We start from the raw sequence: 24,469 nt of genomic DNA, 5'->3' as shown, positions 1-24,469 counted from the left end.
AAGCAAGGCGGCAAGTGAGTGGTTCTTTTTTTGTTGCAGTTTTTTTTTTTTTTTTTTTTTGCTGGTGCGGTTTGTTGAATTTCTCATTTTGATCCGATAAAACAATATGAAAAATTAGATTGCAGTCTGGTCAAACTAGAAGCCAAAAATCGCAAACCCACACACCTATTTTTTTTTTATCTTTTTATCCCCTCTCTCGATTTCAAATTTCACTCCTTTTTTCCACCCCCCCTCCTTCCTCTCCATTATTTAATTCACTATTTATACAATGTCTAAACTCGCCACAGAGATTCTCACAAAGACGGTTCCGCCAACGGTCACTTTTGCTAGCAAGCCCAAGACCCTATACGAGCTGCTCAATGTCCAGCGCCTAAATGCTTTCAAATTCAAGACTACGCCCGAGCACTGGTACCAAAAGGGTTTCGATCAATGCTACTATGAGATCCACAAGGTCAAGTACAAGCAGTACAAGAATGAACCAACCCATGGAAAGGCTTGGGGGATTCTGTTTTGGAACGGGAAGCCGGTTAATGAGAAACCAAAGGAAATCCGCGGTGGATTAAAGTTTAGCTGGCGTAGGTACGAGAGCCCGCATGCGAATGGGATCAATATGATGCCCAGAAGGCCATGAACATGGAACGTAGGAGGACCCATTTGGTTAGGGACTTTGTGGCTAGTAGAATGCCACAAAGGCAGAGTAGGACTGACAGTAATATAATAATAAAAACAATACATATACATATTTATTTGAAACAACAAAAAAATTGTTATATTAGCGTGGAGGAAACAAAAATACCCTTTTCTGGCTGTAAATACTTGATATGGAGACCTTGTCAGACGTTGATGTGAGGCTATCGCTGCGTGGCCGTGAAATTATCCATGTTGTACGAGTCGCCCGCTGGGAATCCAGCGTTGTTTGCGTTGTTTACAACGGGGTTGTTAGCAATGTGTGTGTGTAGCGGCGACTGGTTTCTGATGCCCGGGGGTGGTAGCAGTGGCGAAACAAGGGGGCCATTCATCGGCTGCGTAAATGGTGTTGTGCCAGCAGCCAGCGGCTGTTGTAATGGCGGAGGCGGCCCACTGTTCATGACAAATTCAGGCCCGCCGTTGTACATCGACGGATCCACCCAGCTGCCAGGCATGGCGCCCTGCCGCGGCGAAGGCGGAACGTGTCCGCCATTATTGTACCCGACGAAATTGTTGTACCCGGCGTTGTTGTTGTTGTTGTACCCACCATTGCTATTGTTGTACGGCCCGTATGCGCCAGCGGGCGGCAGCGGCACTATTGCCGACATGGGCGTGGGCGGCGTGGTGGGCTGCGGCGGCAGTGGCGGCAGAACAGGCAGAGTCGGTTGCTGGTTCTGGCCAGCGACCTGGCTCGGCTCCCTATTGCGCTTCAAGAACGAGCCAATGATGCGCGGCCTGCTAGGCGGCACATACACAGGCCCATTTGTCTGCACACTACCCTTCCCCATCTTATTGAGGCGCTTCGGGCGATACCTCCCGCAGCAAGCAAAGCAGCGACAGCACATACAACACACCAAGGTCAGCAATATAAGGCCAGCGCCAATGGTGACCGGGATCGAGATGGCCAGGTTGCGCTGGAACAAAAGCAAGAACTGGTAAAAGCCATTTCACCCTTGCACTGGCCGTTGCGGCACCGCGCATGGAATCCACAGTCGGTGCCATCCATAAAGCTGCCCGACATGTAGTAGCAAAGCAGGGGATTCGATGGCTTGCTGCACTGGAAATCACACAGATCTCCGCCCATACTGATGGTGCATCGCTGCATGGTTCCGTCGGACCGCCCCTCGCCGCACACTGCGCGTCTCGCGAGGTGCACTGTCCCGAGGCACACTGCAAGCCCTTGCCTTCACCGCCGCACGTCTCTCCGTCCTTAATGTGCGTATCGGCAGGGCAGTCGGGAGAGCTCCCATCGCATGTCTCTTGGATGTCGCACTCGGAGTAACGTAGCCTGCACACAGTTCCTGTTTGAGGATCTTACACTGCTTGCAGCAAAGATCGTTAGAGTCAGCGCATTGCGCCCCAGGCTTAAGCTTGCACGTGGCGGCGTCGCAGCACGGATCCGCCTTGCATTCCTCGCTGGTACCACAGTCGCATTCCTCACCCTTCTCCTTGATGCCATTGCCGCACATGCCGGCGCTCAGCGTGCTGCGGCTGCCGGGGTCCTGCAGGCACGATATGCCGGCGGTCTTGATCGTCGTGCACATATTTCTTATGAGCACGGGCTGAAGTTGTCAGAGCTCACGGGGCTGTGGGTTCATGATGTACTTGCCACCGCAGTCGCAGTTGCCCGTGCAAGGGCAGCAGTTGACGCAGTCCGCGCCGGTGCACGGGCACTCAGAACTCGTGCAGTCGTGCGAGGCACCAAAGTTATGTCCGACCTCGTGTGCCACAACTTTCCACTCGTCGCGAGAGACCGCTGACACGCCGGTGCCCGAGGACACACCGTCCTGCACGGTGTTGGTCGACGACGAGGTCGTGCACATGGTGCCAAGCCACGCCAAGCCGACCTCTGTGCCCGACGGGCAGTTGGTCATCAGGTGCCACAGTCCACAGCCATCACTCTTCCGCGAGCCACGCCACTTGCTAAAGTCATTCAGCCGGTTGTTGATCTGGTACCCGTTGCTGCACCCGCGGTTCCACGCCGCGTTGGGATCCACTGCGGTCGGGCATGTCAGCTCCTCAATCTGCAGCGCAATGAGCCCCAGCGCCACGTTGAGCTGCCGCTCGTACACGGCGCTGGCCTGGTTCCAGTTGCTGAGAATCTGCTGCCGCGCGCTGTCCTGCGACTGATAATGGGTGACGTATGAGCAGTCCGCGGCCGCGCCCATATACAACACCTTGCGCGCCGCCAGGCACCCGGCACTGACCGCATCGTTGTTGTTGTCAAACGCCATGGCCCGCTTGGTGAAGAGCGTGCGTGGGTCGCCTGCTCGCTTTTGCATCTTGACCGGGTGGAAGGGGTCGCCTGGGTTCAACCGGTGAGGCTCATTGGGGTGTTCCCCGGAAGCCTATGCATGCCGCAGGTCTGATGCCCCCCGTGCTCTGTGACGCCAAGCCCGTCGACTTCCCGCACAAGGTCCGACTGCCTGTACACGATGGTCCTCGCCAGCCTCAGCTCCTCGCTGCCGCGCGCATACGGGTTGCTGAGCATCGGGTCGCCGTCCCTCTTTGTGCGCATGTACGCGGCCGCCGGCTTAACGTAAAACGTCTCGCCGCCATACCCAAACACGCCATCAACCACCGCCTGGCCCCAGGTGTCTTTGAAAATCGACAGTCGTGCCCACGACTGCTGCTCATCAAAAGAGTACCGGTCCTCCTTGAACATGTCCCATTTGCGCAAGCTCTCGGACACTTCGCGCGGTTGAACTTCGCCCACTCGCAGGACGTAACCGCGGTAGATGCCGATGTCGTGTGTGGGGATGCTTGTGCGCTGCTTTTTGCCATTGCTCATTGTCCGCGTCATCACTGCCTCGGGATGCACCAGGTCGTGGTTAGGCTCGACAACGAGCGAGTATGTTGTGTTGTAGGCGCGCAACTGCACGTGGAAGTGCCGTCGTCAATCATTGTTGCTAACGTCTCTTGCTCATGGAACGACCGCTTTCTCAATTTGCTGTTGCCATTACCGTCTCCGCCTGCCACGCCCAGCCGGTGCACTACGGGGTCTGCTAGAAACTCGTATTGTGAAACTACAGGGATGCTGCTTCTTGAGGACCTGCCTATTGTTAAAATCCAAAATCAGTATTAAAAATATTCCGAACCCTTTTATTCGTGCTAGCGCTAGTGTTAGTGTTAATGTCTTTTTGTTGCATGACCCGAGACCGTTTATTTATTTATTGTAGCTTGTTTCTCTTGTGGTCCATCAATATTTCCCCTCTTAAATAACTTCTCATGCCCTTGTTACCTTGTACAACTCCTATGCTAAAAACAGCACCGCCACTGCAACCGCTTGAAAACAAATCCTCATGGTATTCCTGTCTGCTATATGATGTACTCTGTCTACCGGTCCGTTTGGTCTGTCGTTTAATCAGTGTGTTTTTATTCTATAGGTACAAGGAATGACAAAAAACAAATCCGAGGAAAAAATAGTTGTGAAATGCAGAGGAATATAGAAAAAGGGGATCAAAAACAAAGAAAAATAAAATAAAAAGAGGGAGTGTCTACGGCTGCTGTCGATGATTTCTACAAAAAAGATTATAAGGAAATATGTGACGACGACAGAGTGGTAAAAGATTAAAAAAACAGAGTATAAAAAAATAAAATGAGGGGTAGTAAAACAACAGCCAGCGTTGTCAAAGTTTCAAAAACGTCTTGGCTTTTCTTTTTTCTTTTCTCTCTTGGTTAGCAAAAAACCCATGCGTGAAGTAAACAATGCTTCAAATTGTGTATGTGATGTGATATTTAATGCGCCTAAAAGTGGGAAAAAAAGATAATGTCACTAGAAAATAAACATTTGGTCAGAGCGAAGCATCTATAAAGAACAACTAAAAACAAAAACAAGCGTTGTTTTTGTTTTTGTCTTTGTGTGTTCTCTCGTCTCTCCTATTCGTCTCCTTTCTTTCTCCTTTGCAGTGCGTTGGTTTGAGATGGTTGTGTGTTCACAAGCCTTGAGGGGATGTCATTTTTATCTGCTCTGCAGTTTCTGCAAGTGACCCTTCGAAAAATATAAAAATAGATAATGCCAAGCCAAGCAAAATCCCCACCTGTCTATTTTAAACTTTCAGGATAAATTTGAAAGCTTAAAAATGAACAATACACGAATCCAAGAATCTACATATTGCCAATCTGGAAAGTATCTAAAATTGAAAAATGAACAAAAAATCAACGGGCTCACTCTTGCTTGTGCCGCCACATGCCCTCGCTGAACATGTCAATGACCATCGGCTTGCTCTTAGGCGACTCGTTGGTCGCTGGCTTCCCTGAGCGATAGTTACGCCACCCATTGCGGTACCTGTTGATCGCCTGCTGCCACAGCATCTCCAAGCTGTTCGGGTCGTTGCATATCTCCATAAAGTTGGCACGTAACGTGTCCGGGTTGGTTTCGTTCGACGTCGATACTGAAGTCGACATCGACATCGACATCGATACCGATGCCGACGCCGACGCCGACGCTGATGCTGATGCCGATCCCAACGGCGGTGTGGCCGAGCCAGTGCCCCACTCATTGTTGCGCCCGTCGCTATATGTCGACAATCCAATGTGGTCTATCGACTTGCGCAGCGCCTGGCCCTTCGGCTGCCTGAAAAACACGTCACCGTCAGGCATTGCATTGCTGCCGCCGCTGCCTCCTGTGTGTGAAGACATGCCGCTCAGCGGCGAATGTCCCTCTTTATGCCGCTCAATCGCCATGCGTGTGATGGCCGCGTTGACAGAATCAAAGTCTGCCGGCAGCATGCCTGGGCTGTTAGCCACCTGCATCGAATACCACTCGGGAATACGGAGCTTCTGGCCGTAAATGCTGTTCATGATTGGCGGCTCCTGGAACTGGTGTGGCCACATCTCGTGCGTGTGCCGTACTGGATAGAATGTTGGAATCATCCTGGACACCGAAGAATTGCCCGTCGCCGACGGGAGCATGTAATTGTCCAACTCACCAGCGCCCCTGCCAGGCACTAAGCTGCCAGACTGCAGTTGATGCTGATGCTGATGCTGATGTTGATGTTGGTGTTGATGTTGGTGCTGGTACTGGTATGCCTGGTGCTGAGCAGATGTGCGAATGGTCTGTCTGGCATTGCTACTGGGTGGTGTCGACACCGCCGACGTGTCCGAGGCTGACACAGTAGTCCCCATCGCCATACCCGATGCTGCCAACGTTGCCGCTGCTGGTCCTGACGATGCTGGCGCTGTCGCTGGACCCGAATCGCCACGAATCATGGAGTAGGACCCGAGACTCATCTGCGAAGTGGCTGTCGCTTGGAGCTGCTGGTGGTTGTTCAGCTGCTGCGGGCGCAGGTGGGTCTGATGCGATGTGAACAGGTAGTTGTTGATCCACAAAAACTCACCCGGCCCGCAAATCTGCACAAACGCCGTGCCCGAGCGGTGCACATATTGCGTGTACTCGTGCTTCTGCCGCGTGAACGTGTACTCACGATTCAACATGCTGGTATGTGGGTGGCTGTCCTCGGCCTCAACATCAAGAATAAAATCTTGCTCCTCCAAGAGCTCGCGCTCAAACGGATACGTCGGTATGCACTTGCTCATCCGCTTCACCGTACGTGTGCGCTGCGCCAGCAACGCCCGCTCGTTGTCGACAGACTTTGCACTCTCAGAACTGCCCTCCGAAGCATCGGTGTTGTACCCGTCGTCGTCACTAATGTCGGGCTCTGAGTCAGAGTTGCCAAAGTACGCAAAGTCAGACACCCACTCGTCGTCGAAAATGCCCTCGACAGGCGGCGGCGGCAGACCCAGGTTAATCCGGATTGGCGAATGGAACGGGTGGCAATCCTCGATTGACGTGTCCTGCGCCCGGGGCGCTTCAACCAGCCTCATGCCACAGCGCTCAGCCATTCGCGCCCACCCGCGAACCATGTCGTCGATGCGGTAGTTCGTGCAGTTCAGCCAATTGATCGACAGATGGAAGCATGTCATCGGGTTCTGCACCGCATCCAGATGCACCAGGCAGTGCTCGCTGCGCGTCGACTTGCGCTGCTGGTCTAAATCCAGCCCAAACATCCTCGACTGGTGCAACGTCTTTGGAAGCGGGCGCTTGCTCTTGCGTGCCGACAGCTTCGGGAACACGTCGGGAGTCCGTGTGTACTCAATACCCTTGATCCCCACGGACGGCGGAGCCACCTGGCCCGAGTATCTAGCCGCATTGTGCTCATCAGCCGCAACATTGCCGTCGCTGGAGCGTCCTGCCTGTGATGCCCGGGTATGCAGCCGTTGCTGACGCCCAGGGCGGTTGCAATTGTCCACCACTCCAGCTTCACGCTGAGGCTTGCTGCTACCGCTGTCTGTCTCGCCGGCATGCGCCGCAGACTTGGAGCTGGCAAGCTCGGTGACAGCCGCTGAAAAGGCAGCAATATTGCCCCCCGTGTCCGTGCGCGCGCGAAGCTTGCTGACCGGCTGTGGCTCACTGGCCCATGGATCCGATAAGTCGTGCGTCGTCTCCCGCGACATTGATGTCTTTGTCAGTGTGTGCTTTTTCGAGGCCATGCCAGTCCCGCTCAAGGCTGTGGCAACAGGCGTGGCTGAGGTGCTAGCTCCCATAGAGACCGTCGCTGCAGAAACAGTGGTCGAATCGCCCTCATTGATCATCGACGGGGCCTTGCTTCCTTGGCGGCTGGCTGGACGGCTTGCGTTCGGCGACGGGTTGTTGCTGCTTGTGCCATAGCGGCCCATCTTGTCGCCGAGCCCGATACTCGACATCAATGAGCTCTGCGCTCCGCGTGCTGGCGTTGCTGCTACTTGCTGCTGTGTGGTTGCCAGTTGCTGGCCCTTGTGAGCTAGTACAGAGTCGGTAAACAAGTAAAAATGGTGGCCATCCATAAAACTGTTCTTGTTCTGCGCCGACACAAACAGCCCGCGGTCCATCAGCCGGTTTCCAGCGGCCACCGCCAGCGAGCGCCTTGTGACGCCCTCAAAGTTGACTAGAATCCAGTCTACCAGCTGGTAACCGACAAATATTGAACTAAAGTATACGTAGTGCCACCTGATGTTTCGCAGCCTGACGCCGGCCTTTGGGTGCTGCAGGGCGTAAGCCAGCTGTGCAAACGGCGACTCTACATTGAGTGCCTCGTGCAGACCCAATGCTGGAGCCGCTGGCGTCGGAAGCGAAATGGGAAGACTAGGATCCGAAAAAATGTTGTCGTTCATGTAGTAGTACAGCTGGTTAATCAGGTACGGGACTGGGTACATGGTCGTGTACCTGATCTGCATCAGCGCGCTGGGCATCAGGCTGTTCAGTCCAATAGTCTTCTTGCCGTCAACTCCAACTGACGTGCTGGTCGAATGTACCGACTGCTGCACTGGCGGCTGAGCACTGCTGCCAGCGACCACAGAAGTCGCGGGCGCCACGCCAGCCACCGACTTTTGCCGCGGCTGCTGTTCCTGAAGCTGCTTCGGCTGCCCCCACTCGCCGGCCGCCTGGTTGCCAAATACCGCCGAGCTGCGAATCATGTCGGACGGCAGCGCGCCCAAAAAGCGATCCTCCAGCTTCTTGCGCTCGTCCTTGCGCAGCATGCGCAGAATGTGATCCAAAAACTTTTCAAAGTTGGCGATGCGCACGTCCTCGACGGACAGCAGCGGGTTGGACTTTGTGTTGACAATCGTGTCGTTTCCCAGCTGGTCCACGGGAATCAGGATATAGCGCGTGCGCCAGTACTTTGCCGACTTGTTCAGGTTAGGCTGGTACCCCAAAAGAAGATAGTCGAGGTTGTTCCAGTTGACCTCCTCATCGTGCGGATAGCAGAAGCCGAGATCCGCGGGCATGTACCCCATCTTGTTGTTGCGCGACCACATCTGAAGCCGGTACTTGTAGTCCGTCTGGTCAAAGCGCTTGATGCGCTCCCACCGCGTCACAGCAATGCCAGGCGTCAAGCTAGGTCCGTTGGTCTCCTGGAGCTTAAGTTTCTGGATCTGGCGGCCATTGCTGAGCCACACCGCCTTCTCCGAGTTCTGCATCGCACCGACCGGCAGCAGGCTTGAGTGTGGCGACCCAGAAGGACCGGTCGGCTCGTTGCACCCGCGACTACCCATCCGGTCGCCGCTGTCTGGACGTGCGCCGCTCAGCTTTGTGCGCACCCCACGGCTACCAATCCGAGGCAGCAGGTTGCCCGCATTCTTGCAAGCGCCCGGAGGAGCGTCCCCGACGTTAATGAATTGGAAACCCTGCGCCAGCCGCTGGTACACCATCTCCTTGAGCCTGATGCGCGTCAGCCGGTCAGTCTTCTGCGAATTGGTCATTGAACCGCTCATGACAGCGCCGCTGGAGACCGCGCCGATATTCGCTCCGGATCCAACTGTAGACACCGCTGGGGCTGATGTCGCAGTGTGACCAGTCATAAACTGCGCAAACTCGTCGTAGTCGTCCAGCGGCAAGTTGCCTGAATCGTAGAGGTCGATATCCGGCGTCTGCACGTGGTAGGGGTACTGAGTGTAAAACGTCTCGAGGTCCTTTGGGCGGTAGTCTGTTACCAGCGGCAGCGACGCCGGCGTGCAAAGCGACCGCCACTTGGGCGTATAGCTAGAGACTAGCCAGTATGTCGGGAAAGCCAGGGCCCACCGCTGCGACACTACCGTGTTCGGCAGCAGCTCGGTATGCGGGTTGCATGGATTATACGAATAATAGTGTCGGCTGCGCGGCCAATGCTGTGACAAATCAGTCGGCTGCGCGGCCAACGAGTGCCGGTCGCTGCCCCATGCAGTCCTCCCGTATTGCGGTGAGCTGCCTTTGTGCCCACCGGACACAGCAGGAAGCGTCGAAGTTGACCTTAATGCAGTGCCCATCGTTCCAGCCGTGGCAGCAACAACCGAGGACGCACTTACTGTCTGCTGGCCGCTGGGGAGCGTTAGCTGGAACTCGGGATCGGAAATTAACACGCTGCTCAACGCAGAATGTCTTTGCACTGTAGCGACAGGATTCACTGTTCCGGAATTAAAGTAATGGATAGACTGCTGTTGATGGCCCATGTCGTGGCCCGCAGCCGCGCCCTTAAACGTCCTGATGTGGTCGTCCAAGTGCGACTGCTTGGTCATAGACTCAGACACCCCACTGCGACCACTGGGAGTCTGTGGAATCATCAGCGGGTCTTTGGCCGCCATCTCCCAGCCGCCCTGCATGTACTGGGCTCGATTGACAGACTGTGGCAACTCTACCACGCGGTCTGCACCAGACTGAGCAGCTTTGTCGGGCGTAGCATCACGCCATTTTGCGTTGCCCGCAGTACCAGATGCAGATGAAACAGTAGCCACCGCAGCGACTGCCATTGGCACAGTCATCTCAGAGGAGGGATCAGCGCTGGACGACGGGTGGCGGCTCTCAGATTGCTGCTGCAGGGAAGAGTGCGCTGCATCAGCATGAACGTCTGCTTCCGGAGTATCAGCCTTGAAGGCCAAATTATGTTGCTGCTGCTGTGGCCGCTTGCGCTGCGCGCTGCTGCGCATAAACACCGAGGAGCGCTGCCGCAGTGCCGATGAATTGACGCCACCGCCCAATTTGGCCTCACGTGGGACCGATGATGATACACTCTGCGATTGGAACTTCTCCAGGGGAAGCTTTGAAAGGTGGCCGTGATGCAGGCTGGGCGAGGCTGACGTCGACACTGTTGCTAGCATGTGTTCCGCGGTGTCTGCGCTGGCCGAAAGCCCAATCTCGGCAGACACTGACGTCTGGAGGTCAGGGTGGCGCTGTGAGTTCTGGTGGGAATGCGGCTGCTGATGAGGATGCGAGCTGCTGTCGTCCCAGTTTGCGGACGCATTGGACGGCAGAGCACTTGGCTGCGTGGCATGGACCGTACCGGGCGTATGTGATAGCGGGTACCGGTGCTCGCTGCTGCCGGTACCAATACCGCTGCTTCCCGGAAAGCTTAGCCCCGCCGCAGTGAAAGACGCCGCTATGTGACTGTTGTTGGGATGCGTGGCTCCAGAAACATACACCAACTCGCCTGACGGCGCGACAGAGGCGAGATCCGTGCTGACAATCGCCCGCCGGTCGAACTTGTCAAAAAGCTCCTTTAGCGCCTCGCGATCGGAGACAGTTGCAAGGCGCACAGAGCGCCCGTGCGGGCCGTCCTTGGACAAGCTTGTCATGTGGCGTGCCTCTGTCGAGCTGCTCTTGTCGCCACGGGTGAGCTGCGGGTGCAACACTTCGCCGACCATGCTCTCGGTGCTCGACTCGAGGTGTGCCTCCAGTCCCAGGAGTGACGCCAGCTCGGTGTCCATGGCCCGGAGCTCGAGATCGGGAATCGTTGGCGGTCTGTGCAGATAGCTGGCAACCCCGTTGACTGAAAGATCGCCCATCTTGCACACCGGCCTGAAATCGTCGGGACGATCGGCATCGCGCTCGTCAGTGTAGTTGTAGAACCCGCAATCAACCCAATAAGGAAAGTAGCAGTGCACCACGCGCCGATCGACGTCTGGAGTCGATATGTCCGGCGTAAAGAACGGGTACTCGTCCAGGGTGAGATCATTGATGCTCCTAGGTATGTCGCCAACTGCTGTGTCCTTGTCGCTCAGCAGGACGCCAATGACCGAGCCGCTGCCGCGATTGGGCTGGCCGCCACGATTTAAAGATGCCGCGCCAGCATTCGAAGCGTCAGAGTGCTGTTCGCGGCCGCTGTTATTGTAGCCGGTGTCGTTTTTGAAGCGAGACCCCGTTAGATACGGCAGCAGCTCGTTTTCCCAGTACTCCTCGTTAAAATACAGCGGGTCCATCATAATGGGATCCACCGACAACATGGCCTCGGTCATGGGACCTGCAATCCCCTTGGAAACGCGCTCCTTGGCCGGGGCCGCGGCCGCAGCCGCGGCGCTGATGTACCCGCCGCTGTCACCGGCCGCATCCGCCGCGGGCGAGGCAGAGCTAATCTCGGCGGCCTTGGCCGCATTCGTGTCCAAATTGCCCTGTGTGCGGAGATACATTGCCCAACGCTGATCCTTCTCCGGGGGGACCGGCAAAGACTTGTATCGGAAGACCGGCGGGCGGAACAGGGGCTTTGGTGCCAGACAGACCAGGTCGACGCGCATTCCGTAGTGAAGCATGCGCTCGGTTGTCATGCGCAGCAGTTTCTTCTGTACATCAAACACACCAAATGACGGCGTAATCACCACGGTGCTGAGCCCAGTGCGCGACAAGTCGCGGTCGACATGGTTGCTCGAAAAGCTGTTGATCCCTAAATTGATGGCCTCGAGGATGTTCCCCTGGCTAGCTTTGCTCAGATCACCGCGCAGCCGGTGGCCAACGCTCGACACCAGCTCCTGGATGTCGCGGCGGTAAGTGTTGAACTCGGATAAAATGTCCGGCAGAAACGCCGACCAGTCTGAGCGCACCTCCATGTCCGCAATAACCTTGAAGTAGTCCCGGTAGTACCGCTTGCAGCTCTCGTCGTAGATCAGGTCTTGGAAGTACATGCTGTCGCGCACATGGTAGTACCAGCGCGAAAACATGACAATCGTCACCATGTGATTGAGCTGCTCTACATGCCAGCGCCGGAACAGGTCTGCCAGGAAGCAGTTGACGGCCTTTTCAAAGCACAGGTTGCCATCCTCCTGGTACGCCCACATCTCCTCCGACATCTGAATGAAAATAATAAAGCGGCCGGACTCTGAACGAAAGATCGGCTGCGTCTTGTTGTCTATGTAGCCGCAGGGGACCTGGACCTTGTCCTTGTAAATCCGCCGCACCGACGCCCTGATCAGCCCCTCAATGTTGGTTTGCTTGTTGATGTGCACAATCTTGTGCGACAGCGCCCGCCACAGCCGCCACATGTCGCTGCGGCCTACATACTGATCGCGGAAGGCGATCTCGACAAAGTCAGCGCGGATGGCGTCGCGCTCGCTGCTTCTGCTGGTGTCCACCTTGCGAATTGCCACACGCTGGCTCGTCTGGTAGTCGCCCCACACAGTTCGCGCAACATGGCTAATAATCGACGCCTGTATCTGCGGCGCGTCCTTCCTGATGTCACCCACCTGCAACAGAATCTCGTTCGTTGGTACAGGCTTGACAGTTACGTCGTTTCCATCCTCATCCGCATGGACACTTCCGTAGCCGCTGTCGTTGCCATAGAACAGCGGCGAGTCATCCTCGGGCATGTTCATCCGCTTGCTAGAATCGTTGAGAAGAGTGCTGCTGCCGGCATTGCCTCCGTTTGCGCCCATGCGGCGCTTCTCATCCATCTCCCGCCGGAAACCGCCATTCCCCGCATCAGTCAGTCGCAAGGGTCTACTGCCTTTGGTGTCTGGTCCTCCGGAATAGCTGGTGTCGGTTCTGTCGCCAGTTTGGACAACTCCAGGTGTAGAGACCACACTGGGCTTCCCAGAGTCAGTCGATGATGCTGTTGCTGCCACAACGCCCTTGCCCTTCCCAATATTGACAGGGTCGCTGCTGTGCACGCCGCCACTCGGATCGTTGGTGTCAAAGGAGGCTCTGGGCGATGTCATCTCGCCCTCGTCACCGTCTGCCAGCGGCCGAATAGACACTATATCACCAACTCTAATTCCAGGAAAGAACGACGGGTTCAAAACCAGGTCGCTTGCTGAGAACGCCTCCTCGTGCACCCTAAGCACGCATATCTTGTTGAACGTGGCCGAAGCCCCGTGGGTGCCGGCATCGTCAGCGTGGCCGCTCTGGGAGTTGCGGTGGCCTGGCGGCTGGTTGAACGAGGTCGTGATGCAGCTTCCCTTTCCTGCCTGCGTGCGGTTGGGCTTTTGGCCTCGGCGATCGAAAATTGACACATGGGTGCGCTGCCTCCCTGCACCGGCGGCACCACCACTGGAAGTCGAGGCTGGCTTGGGCGGCATGTGTTGCTTTAAGGACTGTCAGTGTGTTCGTTCAAATGTGTATGTATGTGTGTAAAAAAAATAATAGGAATGTAAAACGAGAAAAATAATAAAAACCAAATGCGAATTTCGATTGACAAAAGCAAATGAAATTCAGTAAAAAAAGCAAACAGCTCTATGTGTCCAGAAAAACACGAATCAAGCTTGCTTTTATTTTTATTTCGTGACGTGGGCATTTCGCAACGGAAAAAATTAGGCCTTGATACGCTTGGCTGGCCGCTCTTCAACAGCATCGGTTGGACCCGAGTCCTCTACAGCATCGGCAGGTTCCAAAATCACTGATCCCTCATCAATGGGAGCTTTGGACGCATGCGCAGCCTTGCTATCCCCGTCCTCTAGCTCCCGCTTTTTGGCACGCTTGGCGGCCGATGTCTTGCTCGCACCTTTGCCAGTACCCGCCGGCTCGGCGCGGTCATTGATGAGCTGAGCGCCCTCAGACTCGTAAAACTCTGCCAGACCCATAGCCTCACACATCTCTTTGTAACGCCGCGACGAGCGCAGGCGGATGTAATCGTCGGACTTTGTCTCCGGGTGCATTTGCAGCAGGATAAACTTTGTGTTCAAAAAGATATTGCTCGTGCGTACGCATATCTTGGTCAGCTCGACCGCTGTGTGCATTGCTGACAGCTTGCCCTCGGCCCGGAATATCGATGGGTTGGCTGCAGCTCCGCGGGCGGTCATGACGCTGGTGACGCCGATGCGGTCGCGGGCGCGCTGCACGTCCTTGTACTCAAATACATCGCCATTCAGGATTATAGGCAGATCTGGCAGCTCTTTGACAATGTCCCTCAGCCGGCCCCACACTGCCTTCTCAGATGGACGCATGGCCCTTGTGCGGCAATGGACAGTAAGTGCTGTGATTCCGGTGGCCGCTATCCGCCGAACCAGCTCCAGCGTCTTCTCAACATCGTCAAAAACTCTGATTTTGCATGTCACTGGGACGTTGAGATTTTTGACTAAAATATCGAGAATCGCGCACAGGCGATCGGGATCGGCCATCAACGCCGCGCCCATGCCGCCCAGTATAGAGAAGCTTTTGGGACAGCCGCAGTTCAGATCAATGCCCGAAACGTCCTGCTCCACAGTCTTGGCCGCGGCGAGCGCCATCTCGGGCTCGGCAGCACCAAGCTGGAAAATCAGCTTGTCCTTCTCGCTTGGGAGTGTGGCAAATATATCCTTGTCGTTTTTTATGTACGAGATGATACCACTTTTTTCATCGACTACACGCTCTGCGCCAACAATGCTCTTATCTACAATTTCGGGCGACCATACTAAATCGGCGCCGTACTCCAAACACAACAAGCGCATTGGGAGTGAGCCAATGCGGACCATGGGTGCTAGGAAAAACCCATTACGATATCTGTCCTGCCATGCCTTTCTTTTATCCTGCTCGTCCGCCATTGTATTGTGTGTTGTGTCGAAAATGGGGGTGTGTGGGTTGACAAGCAAATGTGACTTGAACCAAATTGAAGTGAAGTGAAGTTAAGCTAACCACATAAAGTAAAATTAAAAGTGTTAAACAGAAAGAGGAAAGAGAGACGCGGGTGCATCGAGCATGAAAAAAGCTTGAGCTCCTCCAAAAGAGCCTTTTGATTTGATTTCTTAATTACGCTAAGACGAACCACTGCGCAATTGCGCTCTTTTTTTATTGATCTATTTTTGGCTTTTGAGGGGAACTCGGTCTTCTCTTTTCTGTCCACTGTTATTGTGAGAGCGTGTGTGTATTGTCGATCGATACTGCCATGTGTGATGCTTTTGTTTTTGGTTTGCGATCCTATTGTGCTGGCGGGCTGCCCAATTGTTTCGACTCTTTTAAACTCGCGCTTTCCAAACCGTTTTCGCTTTCTTGTAGCCATTTCTGTTCTATCTCATACACACCTCTGCACCTCTCGCTTTTACACTTTTACACACTTTCTTTCATCCCGTGTTGCTGGACAACTTTTTCTCCCTACACCTTCACTATTTTTCTCTCCCTTTAGTTCACTCTCATCGAGCATCAACCATGAAGCTCTCTGTTTCGATTGCCGCCCTTGCCGCGGCCGCCTCTGCAGCCACATTCAACGGCTTTTCCTACAACCCCAAGGAACTGACCACCGGCAAGTGCCCCACGGTCGACACTGTCAAGTCCGACCTCAAGGTGCTCAGCCAGTACACCAACCAGGTGCGCATTTACTCGGTCAAGGACTGCAACCAAGGCGAGCCCGTACTGCGCGCCATGGAGGGCACTGACTGGAAGGTGCAGCTCGGCCTGTGGGTCAGCGAGTACGAGGAGGTCTATGAGAACGACCGCGACGAGCTGATCCGACTTGCCGGCGAGTTTGACTTTAAGAAGCAAGTTTCCGCCATCATCGTCGGTAACGAGGCCATCTACCGCAAGGAGCAGACCTCGGCGCAGGTTGCCGCCAAGGTTAGGGACGTCAAGGCTGCCCTAGCCAAGCTGGGTCTGAGCAGCATCCCCGTCACCGCTTCGGAGACCTGGCCCTACTACGACAAGACTCTCATTGACGCTGTCGACTACGTCAACGTCCACGCATTCCCCTTCTGGGAGGGCTTCAAGATTGAGGATGCCCAGGACACCGTGTTCGGCCATATCTATGATATCCAGAAGCTCGCCGATGGCAAGAAGGTTGTGGTTGGCGAGACTGGCTGGCCCGACGCCGGAGGCAACTACGATGATGCTGTACCTTCGCTCGCCAACGAACACCGCTACATGAAGGAGTTTATTTGCCGCGCAAACCTCGAAAAGATTGACTACATCTGGTTCAGCGCATTTGACGAGGCATGGAAGCCTGTTACCAATGCCAGTGATGTTGAGACGCATTGGGGTGTTATCAAGGGCGACAAATCTCCCAAGTTTACTTCCCCCATGTACGACTGCAAGGACTTTGTCCCCAGCACCAAGCTTTTCGAGACCGAGAGCGAAAGCGAGGGTGATGAGGAGAGCAAGTCTTCCACCAGAGGTCGCCCCAGCTCGAGTGGCAGCTCTAACAAGCACTCGAGCTCTGAGGAGGGCACCATCGATGAAGACGTTGAGGAAACCAACGAGTCGGGTTCTTCGAGCCAGGGCAAGAGCAGCCACTCCGACTCGAGCTCCAGCGGTGCTTGGTCACTAACCTCTTCCATTATCCCTGCCGCCGCTGCTGTTCTTGCTGCTGCTGCATTCTATTAAGCAATTTTAATTGAATATTTGTCAAAGACATTTTTAATAGACATGCTCAGTAAAATTTGATTTTGATACAAACTGATTCGGGTAGCATTGGATGTCAGCGCTTTAAAAGCATGTTCACAAAAGGATGAATCATTTCCAGCAATGACATGTACAGGATGCTGCTTCCATTATTGCTAAAAATGGCATGTATAAATAAGACACGGTTTCTCGAGTATTCCAGTTGGCAGTTCTTTAGGCACTCTTGCTCTTTTTTACTCACAACCGCAAACACTTTTACTTTATTTACCAGCAACCATCATTTTCAACATGCAGCTCTTCTCATTCAGCACTCTTGCCCTGGTCGCTGTTTTTGCCACCGCTGTCGTGCGCGCCGATGCCTATGCCGATGCCCTTGCTGAAGCCGAGGCCGCCCCCGAAGCAATGGCCAATGCATTCCCTGAACCTCAGGACCAGCCGAATCAGCCGGGTCAGCCGGGTCAACAGGACCAGCAGACCCAGCAGACCCAGCAGACCAGCAGGGTCATCAGGGTCAGTACTGGAACTGGAGATGGCGGAATTGCAACCGGCGCTGCCGTGACAGCTGGAACTACCAGCACTGTATGCGCAGGTGTATGTTTTAAGCGATAAACATGGTGCCTTGTCTCACTTTGCTTCATCCGAATTGGGATTATAGTCACTGTCATAGCACATAGGTGCATGTAGCAATTTGATTTATTTATTTTTTAAAACAAAAATAATATATAAATTTAGTGCGGAAAATGGTCACAATAAATCATTGTTAAAACCAAAGCTGAGAAAACCTCCTATTTAGCCTTTCCTGCTACCATTTTATAGGCAGCTATAAATCTTGACCGCTGCTGCATTAATGCCTGCTCGGCATTGACTTGGCTCGCAAACTCTCGACTCAACTGAGCTTATATGGTGAGAATCACCACAATTACCACCTTAGGCAATGCACACATGAAACTAATTGGTTTTATATTTGTGTTTGCTGATTATTTATGCATGCCACCAGTGCACTTGTTTTTTGCGCAGCACAGCACAAAGTAGAAAGCATTGTGGGGAGCGCTTTATAACAAAAAGAGCTATTTCTATATAATTGCAGTCTTTAAATGATTCAATAGGAATAATTTCAAGCATTATAAAATAAAAAAAGGGTATGCCAAGCTGGCTTTCATTAGCCTCTAATACTGAATTCCTGTGCAGATATTCCATGAGTGCGCTATACAAAAATACATTCTTTTTCTGTTTCACATACAACATAATTATTACTTTATTAGTATCCATATTCTGCGCTTTATTTTATTTACCAACACTGTTAAACCCAACACCATGAACCACCTCATTCAGAAGTTTATTTTTTTTATGTGCTTTCTGTTTAGCTTTGCTACTGCTCTGCCAGCAGAATCCAGTGATGCTTCGGCGCACATGTACAAGCGCGAAATGACCCAAGAGACCAGAGACAACTATCTGAAAGCCGGTGTTATACTGCTCGGCATTATTACAAGCATTCATGTATTAAATATAATCATAGGAATTGTGGCAGGCATTATTAAAGCAATTCTTTAAGATTGAGTTCCCATTTGCTGACCATTTGCTGGCCATTTGTTGCACTGGCAACGTGGCTGTTTATTCATTACTTTTAAATGTTGCCTTTTTATTAAATAATAAATAAAAAACATTTGTTACTATTGCACAACCCCAAAGATATGAAAGTGGATGTTAAGGTCGAGAATCGCGAAACAGGTTTCCACCTGCGTGCCGATTCATAGGACGCTAATTGGATAATGCAGGCGTAAATTAGGGAGACATTAAACTGATGCCCAAACATGCTCCCCATTTTGCAATGCACACGCATGAGCGCATACACGCGAAAACCACAACATTGACTTGCCAAGATATTGGTCTGCTCGCAGAAGATCCAGTTCTCACCAACGGAGCGCACAATTGACAATGTGCACAACAAAGGCGACAAGGCACGTATATGATATGAGGCCGGCCCTAGTAGTACTTTAGAAATATCAGTAATAAAACCTTTTATAAATCACCCCTAACTTTTAACACTAGACAACTAGTGCTCCTCACACCCCCTCTTACTATAACACTACATAACATTACAATGTAAGCACACGTCGAGCAAAGCAAAATGAGATATATGATGTCTTTTTTGGTAATATGTTTTTCCATTGGTTATAAAATATTAATTAAAAATATGTGGCGTGTCTACCAATGTTGTAAATAATATGCTTGAATATTACAACTAACCAACAGCAAAATGGTTCTAATCCTTATTCATCTCGATATTAATATTTTACTAATGGTGGTGGTTATAAAAAACTGCATTTTGCTAGCAGACAGGGATACCAGAATTATACTCAAGCATGGGTTGGGCTTGCATTCTCGGACTGTTTGTGTTTTTAATTCTATATCGCAAAGTTTGAACAAAGAATGTGATTAGCAAAATGTGCGGGGATAAGTGAACAGATTGTGCACAAAGTAGAGTAAATATACTGCTATGCCAAAAAAATGTGTAGATTGACGCTTTATTTTTTAAAAAAAGGTATACTGCTTTGCTAATAACATGTGGAGGTAAAAGAAAAAGTGGAAATATTTGGATATGCATATTTTTTGTATCGTGTTGGCCAGATATTCTTAGCAAACCATTCAAAATATCTTGTTTTTGTTTGTTTGTTTGTTTGTTTGTTCAAACTTGTTTATTTAATTCCTACATTTCCAAATACATTTTTATATTATTATATAATATGCTGTTACGGGGAGTATCCACGTCAATGCTGGTTCTTTTGACATGCCTGGGGACACAAGCACAGGTAGAAGTGCGAGAGCCACCTCCACGACGCTCAAAGTTCAGTAAATTCTATATAAGCGCAGACGATGTCGACTATAACATGAAGTCACCTCTCGGCGGTAAAATCGGATACCCCTGTCGAAACACTTCTGCGGGCCCCATCCAAGGCACACTAGTAGCCGGACAAAATCTCAAAGTATCCTTCGACGGCACAGCGACCCGACAAGGTGGCGACTGCCAGTTTGCCATTTCATATGATAATGGGGAAAACTTTGCTGTTATCTGGGATAAACTTGGCAACTGCTTCCTGGACACAGTCAACGGTGGCTACGAGGTACCGATTCCAGAAAGATTGCCGGCGTCGAAGAGCGCCGTGCTGGCATGGTCATGGATTCCGTCTATCAGTGAGAGACCGTATTACATGAATTGCGCTGATGTGAGAATTGAGAATTACGGTAAACAGCAGGAGTATACGGCTAAGGAACTGCTGGTGGTTAATGTCCTGGGAAGCCAAAGCTGCTATCTGCAAAGTACCCGGACAAAGACACACTGCCGGATTTGCTCGATGCGCGCCCGCTGATTACCGTCAGTGATCCTGTCAAGCCGCTGGCAGTGAAGTCGAGACTGATGAAAATGAATCGGCAGAGACTAACGAGGACATTGTCGACGAGCAAGAGGATGAGGGACCTAATGACAGAAATCCAGGAACGGTGATTCTGTATGTTTCAGAGACCACAGTCACGTCGACACAGGTTGTCTACATCAGTGAGTATATCACTGAGGAGATGACCAACAAGCAGGCTATGCACACGTACGGCGCGAGGATCCAGACAAGGGCGAGTTGTTCACCACCCTGGGACCCTACGTCAAGCCCCTGTTTAGAACCAATGTCGGGCTCACAATTGTGCCAGACTCTACAGATATACCGACGTCCACAGCTATGCTGTCGTTCACCGAAGATTGGGCCATAAAGCCATTTGCGCCGAGCGAGAAATGGCCTGGCGCAGAGTCGCTCGACTTTATTGTACCCTCTGTCTCCGGTCCGCAGACACCCACAGCCACGCCTACGTCCTCACGGCAGAGCATAGACATTATGCTGACAGACATGGCAAGTGGCCATGGCAAGGTGGATGTAGGCTATGGTTTTCCCGACTCGAAGTTTGCCGCTGGTATGCCGCTGTTCGACTTGTCGGCTGCTTGCTCGCTAACTGGGGGCGCAAATTCACTGATCCGGAATTGGGCCTGGCTGAAACAGGCATGCTGCCAAAGCTGAGCTCGATATCCACGAATAGACCGCTATTCAAGAGCGTCACCGACGCAGCTCTTCTGAACAAGTCCGACCACCTGCGCCAGACGCAGGAAGTCAGTCCGCGTGCGACTACTATTCTCAGCACAATGACCAAGGACGGCAAGCCGGTGCTGCAGGTGATTGTGTCGATGGAAAACACAGTCGTTCCAGAGAGCATGACTCTTGCCTTTTAAATTAATTATTTTCCTTTGCTCATGTTATTTTATTAAGGCTATTTATTCGCCAAAAAATAAATAAACGCGTCTAATTATCTGACAATCTTCTCGACCTTGGGCGTGTTTAGCGCCTCCCTTGACGGCGACGCAAACGGAATGGGCACGGCCTGCGACGATTTGGGCAAAACGGCCAGAACCTTGTAGATCCTGCCCATGCTCTGCACATCAGTCAGGCGCGTATAACAATCAACGAGGTTTTTCTGCACGTTCTCATCGCTCGTGCTCTTTAGCAGCTGCTGCAGCCTCGCCTGGATGCCCATAGCATGCAGGAACGCACCCTGCTCCACCGGGCCGTGGCACTGGGCCCTGCCCTTGGCAGCATACCGGAGGTAGCTAAAGTCTACGTCGGCGGTTAGATCCATTAATCCGGGGGAGCTCAGTGGATTAGCGAACTTGTGGCTTCTAATCCCACGGAACGTATCACCCTGGGTCCAGTCCTGGCCGTAATCAATAATCAGGCCCATGCCGTTGTTTGCCGAGATCCAGTCGGCCAGCTGCGTCATCACGCGCGCGGACTCTGGCGAAACCTCCACATGGTCGCCCTTATTGAACATGGACGAGAACTTGGGGTTGTTCAGGGCCAGTGCCGCATTAGCGGTGACGCTGCGCGAGCGCACGTACTTGAAGTGCGTTGCCAGCTGGTTCGCGTCCACTTTGCCTGCGTTTGCAGCGGCCGCCATCGGCGCAGCGTCCGAGTCAGCGACGTCAACGAGGATCTCGCTCCACTGATCGCCCGCGCCCTTCTCAAATTTGTACACTGGCAGGGCGTCGAAAAACTCGTGCGCCATGACCATCGGCACGCAATCGCTGCCGCCCTCAACTTCCTCCATCAGGTCGTACCACCGGACGGTCAGCCCGTCAGCGCTAGTCGCAGCATTGGCGTCCCCTTGTCGTTCTTGTCCTCCACCGTCCTTGTCGACTCCCAGCTGCAGCCCAGTTTCTCATGCTGCATTTTGCGCAGCTCCGGACTGCGCTCAATAAAGTGCACTGCGCGGATACTCGCCGCAAAGGCTGGGAACCGCTTAGCGGCCCGGAGCATGTCGGCCATCAGGGTGCCGCGGCCAGGACCGAGCTCCATAAAGGAGGTCTTTTCTGGCCGGCCCAGCATCTCCCAATGCAAAACGTACCAGACTGCCATGATCTCGCCAAACATCTGGCTGATCTCCGGCGATGTGACAAAATCGCCGGAACGGCCGAATACTTGGCCGCGCGTGTAGTATCCGCCACGGGACTGATCAGCGCGGTCTGCATGTATTTGGCTATGGAGATGGGTCCTGTGGATAGGATTGTGTTGCGGATATGCTTTGTCAGTGGTGCCAGCTCTTCCTTGACCTTGATTGAGCTGCCGTCGGGCCGAAATATCTGCGTGCTGTACCTGTAGATGGCCGAGTATGAGGATGAGGCTGAAGCAGATGCGGTTGCCTTTGCCTTTGCTGCATGACGCAGCGCGCTACTGCGGATTGCCAGGCCGGGATCATTGCGTTTTTGAACAAAAAAGATAAAGTGGTTGGCGATTCGATTAAATAAAAAATAAAATTGATTTTGCGTTAGAAATTTGTTAGTAGGCTTAGCCTCGACCGCGCGCTGGTTCTGTTGTGGCAGCATGCATTGAAATATGTTTCAAAGGTATGGCAATAAGTCACAACACCGCTTTAAACCCGAAAAAACGGGAAATTATTAATACATAAAATTATATATTCACTAAAGTAACGTCCACGACTAGAATGTCATATTAAGAATATCGCCAATAAGGTCTTTTTCCTTTTGCTTGTCTCCTGACCACCAAACCAGCTCTGTTCCCAGCTCCATCGTCGTCGCTCATAAGATTTGCGGGCAAATCATGCGACGGCGGGGGAGAGATGTGAGCGGAACCGAAAATACCGATCTGCCCTTTTTGGTCCTCCTGGGCATATTGAGCGGTGTAAACACATCGATGTCCTTTTCTAAGAAATCGCAATCTCCATTATCGATGGGCTGCTCTTATATCCCTGCACACCCTCTGCCTGCTGAGCAATATCGAATCCCAGATCTAGTCCGAGTCCGAGCTGGTCATCCGCTGACTCCATCATCATCACGGGCATTGTCAGCGGCAGCGAGTCATCCTGGGTCAGCTCCGGGGGCTTCTCGCTGGGCAGTGGCCAAACATCGGGGCCTTGGTGCTGCGGAACATGCCTTGGGGCAGAAGCTCGGGGATCAACAGCGACTGTGGCCGAATTAGCTCCGGACTATGCGCGCGTTCCGCCAGGTTCTCCACCATAACATTTAATTTGTCTTGTCCGCGGTATTTTTAGATTCAGTCTCAGTTCGGGTGTGTCGCTGAGCCTGCGCTTCCGTCCCCTCTGAGTCTTCCGTTCAATATCATTTTCCGCGGGTGCTTCCAATCGTGGAGCGGCGATTCGCTCGACAAGCTGCATTGCGCGGCGCCTTCGCACTCTCTCGCGCCTGGCGCGTATATCGATCTCCGGACACACCCAAGCGCCTAGGTCTTCGCCTGTAAGAAATTGCGCAGTCACTCGTGTGGCTTTGTCATCCGGCGGTTGCTTGGCTGTCTGGGGTGGCCCCCAGATCCGGTATATGTCGTTCTCGTACTCCTCGTCAATAATGACTGTGGGTTTGGCGAGTTCCTGGGTGTTTTTGCAGCCTGCTTTGTGCTTGGCTTGGTGCGCTTGTTGACTAGCAGTTGAACTGCTAGTGGCATGCGGAATTCGAAGCAGCTTAGGAACCGAATTGGCCGTGGGCATATCCGCCCAACGCGCGGCTGTGCCATACTGTTGTTGTGTAATAATAGTCGAGGATACAGCGACCTCTTTACGAATTATTATTTTTTTGCAAAGGCTTGTTTTATTCTTTTCGAATTTTGGACCAAAAAATATGAAATATTAACTGATGTTGAAATACAGTGTAACAAAAAAGAAGATGGGTCTGACCATCACTCAAGGCAGAAGCTCAATTGCCGACTGAAAAATAAAGGGGGGCAGAGAGTCAATGCACGTGAGCTTAATTCTTGGGACTTTTTTCCCCAGGTTGTGTTGCAGAAATAGCTGTCGCTGGGTCTTTATGAGTTTAAAATTTTGATTCTCCACTCATCCTTTTTTGTTGGATAGGATTTAGGCTGGACTCGGAAGATATCGCTGCGGTGTAGTATACGTCAGCCTTCTTCTGGTTTTTGTACGCGAGTAATGGGGCCTGTGGTGCAGTGGGTCAAACAACTCAGCACCTTTGGTGGTAATGGTGTAATGCCAGGTCATGGTGTTCTGGTGGAACTCGTTGAGGACAAACTTGGCCTTGCGCACCTCCAAAAGGTACTTGGCGTACTTTTCGAGATCCAAAGACCTCGACTCTGCACAGGCTAGTGCGATCTCGGCTGCGACGACGGTCATGTACTAGTCTTCAGCAGTGGCAAGCTTCTCAATGTATGATATTGCGTGCGGGCAGCGATTACTGATATG

General features: G+C 52.7%; 9 protein-coding genes across 9 annotated transcripts; 5 read left to right on the top strand and 4 right to left on the bottom strand.

Moving 5' to 3' along the window:
- Positions 1–135: 135 nt before the first annotated feature.
- Positions 136–745, top strand: BX661DRAFT_184687 (uncharacterized protein). The gene has a single exon (XM_051536573.1). The coding sequence runs from the start codon at positions 269–271 to the stop codon at positions 629–631; it is 363 nt and encodes a 120-aa protein (XP_051390571.1). The 5' UTR covers positions 136–268; the 3' UTR covers positions 632–745.
- A 1,513-nt stretch (positions 746–2,258) lies between these two features.
- On the bottom strand, positions 2,259–3,478 carry BX661DRAFT_171993 (Metallo-peptidase family M12-domain-containing protein; the record flags this gene model as incomplete). Its single annotated transcript, XM_051533747.1, has 2 exons — positions 2,259–3,035; positions 3,227–3,478. 2 exons carry the CDS (start codon positions 3,476–3,478, stop codon positions 2,259–2,261), a joined length of 1,029 nt encoding a protein of 342 aa, XP_051390570.1.
- A 1,272-nt stretch (positions 3,479–4,750) lies between these two features.
- On the bottom strand, positions 4,751–13,536 carry BX661DRAFT_184685 (uncharacterized protein). The gene is given in 2 exon segments (XM_051536572.1): positions 4,751–5,668; positions 5,681–13,536. 2 exon segments carry the CDS (start codon positions 13,480–13,482, stop codon positions 4,855–4,857), a joined length of 8,616 nt encoding a protein of 2,871 aa, XP_051390569.1. The 5' UTR covers positions 13,483–13,536; the 3' UTR covers positions 4,751–4,854.
- A 148-nt stretch (positions 13,537–13,684) lies between these two features.
- Positions 13,685–15,047, bottom strand: BX661DRAFT_184684 (uncharacterized protein). Its single transcript, XM_051536571.1, has one exon. The coding sequence runs from the start codon at positions 14,920–14,922 to the stop codon at positions 13,714–13,716; it is 1,209 nt and encodes a 402-aa protein (XP_051390568.1). The 5' UTR covers positions 14,923–15,047; the 3' UTR covers positions 13,685–13,713.
- An 89-nt stretch (positions 15,048–15,136) lies between these two features.
- On the top strand, positions 15,137–16,693 carry BX661DRAFT_184682 (glycoside hydrolase superfamily; the record flags this gene model as incomplete). The annotated part of the gene is made up of 1 exon (XM_051536570.1): positions 15,137–16,693. The coding sequence occupies exon 1, from the start codon at positions 15,524–15,526 to the stop codon at positions 16,688–16,690; it is 1,167 nt and encodes a 388-aa protein (XP_051390567.1). The 5' UTR covers positions 15,137–15,523.
- A 150-nt stretch (positions 16,694–16,843) lies between these two features.
- Positions 16,844–17,463, top strand: BX661DRAFT_38978 (uncharacterized protein). Its single transcript, XM_051539127.1, has one exon. The coding sequence runs from the start codon at positions 16,997–16,999 to the stop codon at positions 17,315–17,317; it is 321 nt and encodes a 106-aa protein (XP_051390566.1). The 5' UTR covers positions 16,844–16,996; the 3' UTR covers positions 17,318–17,463.
- Positions 17,464–17,939: 476 nt separating this feature from the next.
- On the top strand, positions 17,940–18,423 carry BX661DRAFT_184680 (uncharacterized protein). The gene has a single exon (XM_051536569.1). The coding sequence runs from the start codon at positions 18,023–18,025 to the stop codon at positions 18,257–18,259; it is 237 nt and encodes a 78-aa protein (XP_051390565.1). The 5' UTR covers positions 17,940–18,022; the 3' UTR covers positions 18,260–18,423.
- Positions 18,424–19,474: 1,051 nt separating this feature from the next.
- On the top strand, positions 19,475–20,076 carry BX661DRAFT_163922 (uncharacterized protein; the record flags this gene model as incomplete). The annotated part of the gene is made up of 1 exon (XM_051533334.1): positions 19,475–20,076. Exon 1 carries the CDS (start codon positions 19,480–19,482, stop codon positions 20,074–20,076), a length of 597 nt encoding a protein of 198 aa, XP_051390564.1. The 5' UTR covers positions 19,475–19,479.
- Positions 20,077–20,986: 910 nt separating this feature from the next.
- On the bottom strand, positions 20,987–22,625 carry BX661DRAFT_184668 (S-adenosyl-L-methionine-dependent methyltransferase; the record flags this gene model as incomplete). The annotated part of the gene is made up of 4 exons (XM_051536568.1): positions 20,987–21,884; positions 21,941–22,220; positions 22,253–22,448; positions 22,599–22,625. 4 exons carry the CDS (start codon positions 22,623–22,625, stop codon positions 21,053–21,055), a joined length of 1,335 nt encoding a protein of 444 aa, XP_051390563.1. The 3' UTR covers positions 20,987–21,052.
- Between the last annotated feature and the right edge of the window lie 1,844 nt (positions 22,626–24,469).

This window comes from Kickxella alabastrina (assembly GCF_025024165.1).
Source record: "Kickxella alabastrina strain RSA 675 chromosome Unknown BX661scaffold_16, whole genome shotgun sequence".
Lineage (NCBI taxonomy): Eukaryota > Fungi > Kickxellomycota > Kickxellomycetes > Kickxellales > Kickxellaceae > Kickxella > Kickxella alabastrina.
The sequence above is the reverse complement of the archived record's forward strand: the minus strand, read 5'-3'. Positions and strand labels throughout refer to the sequence as shown.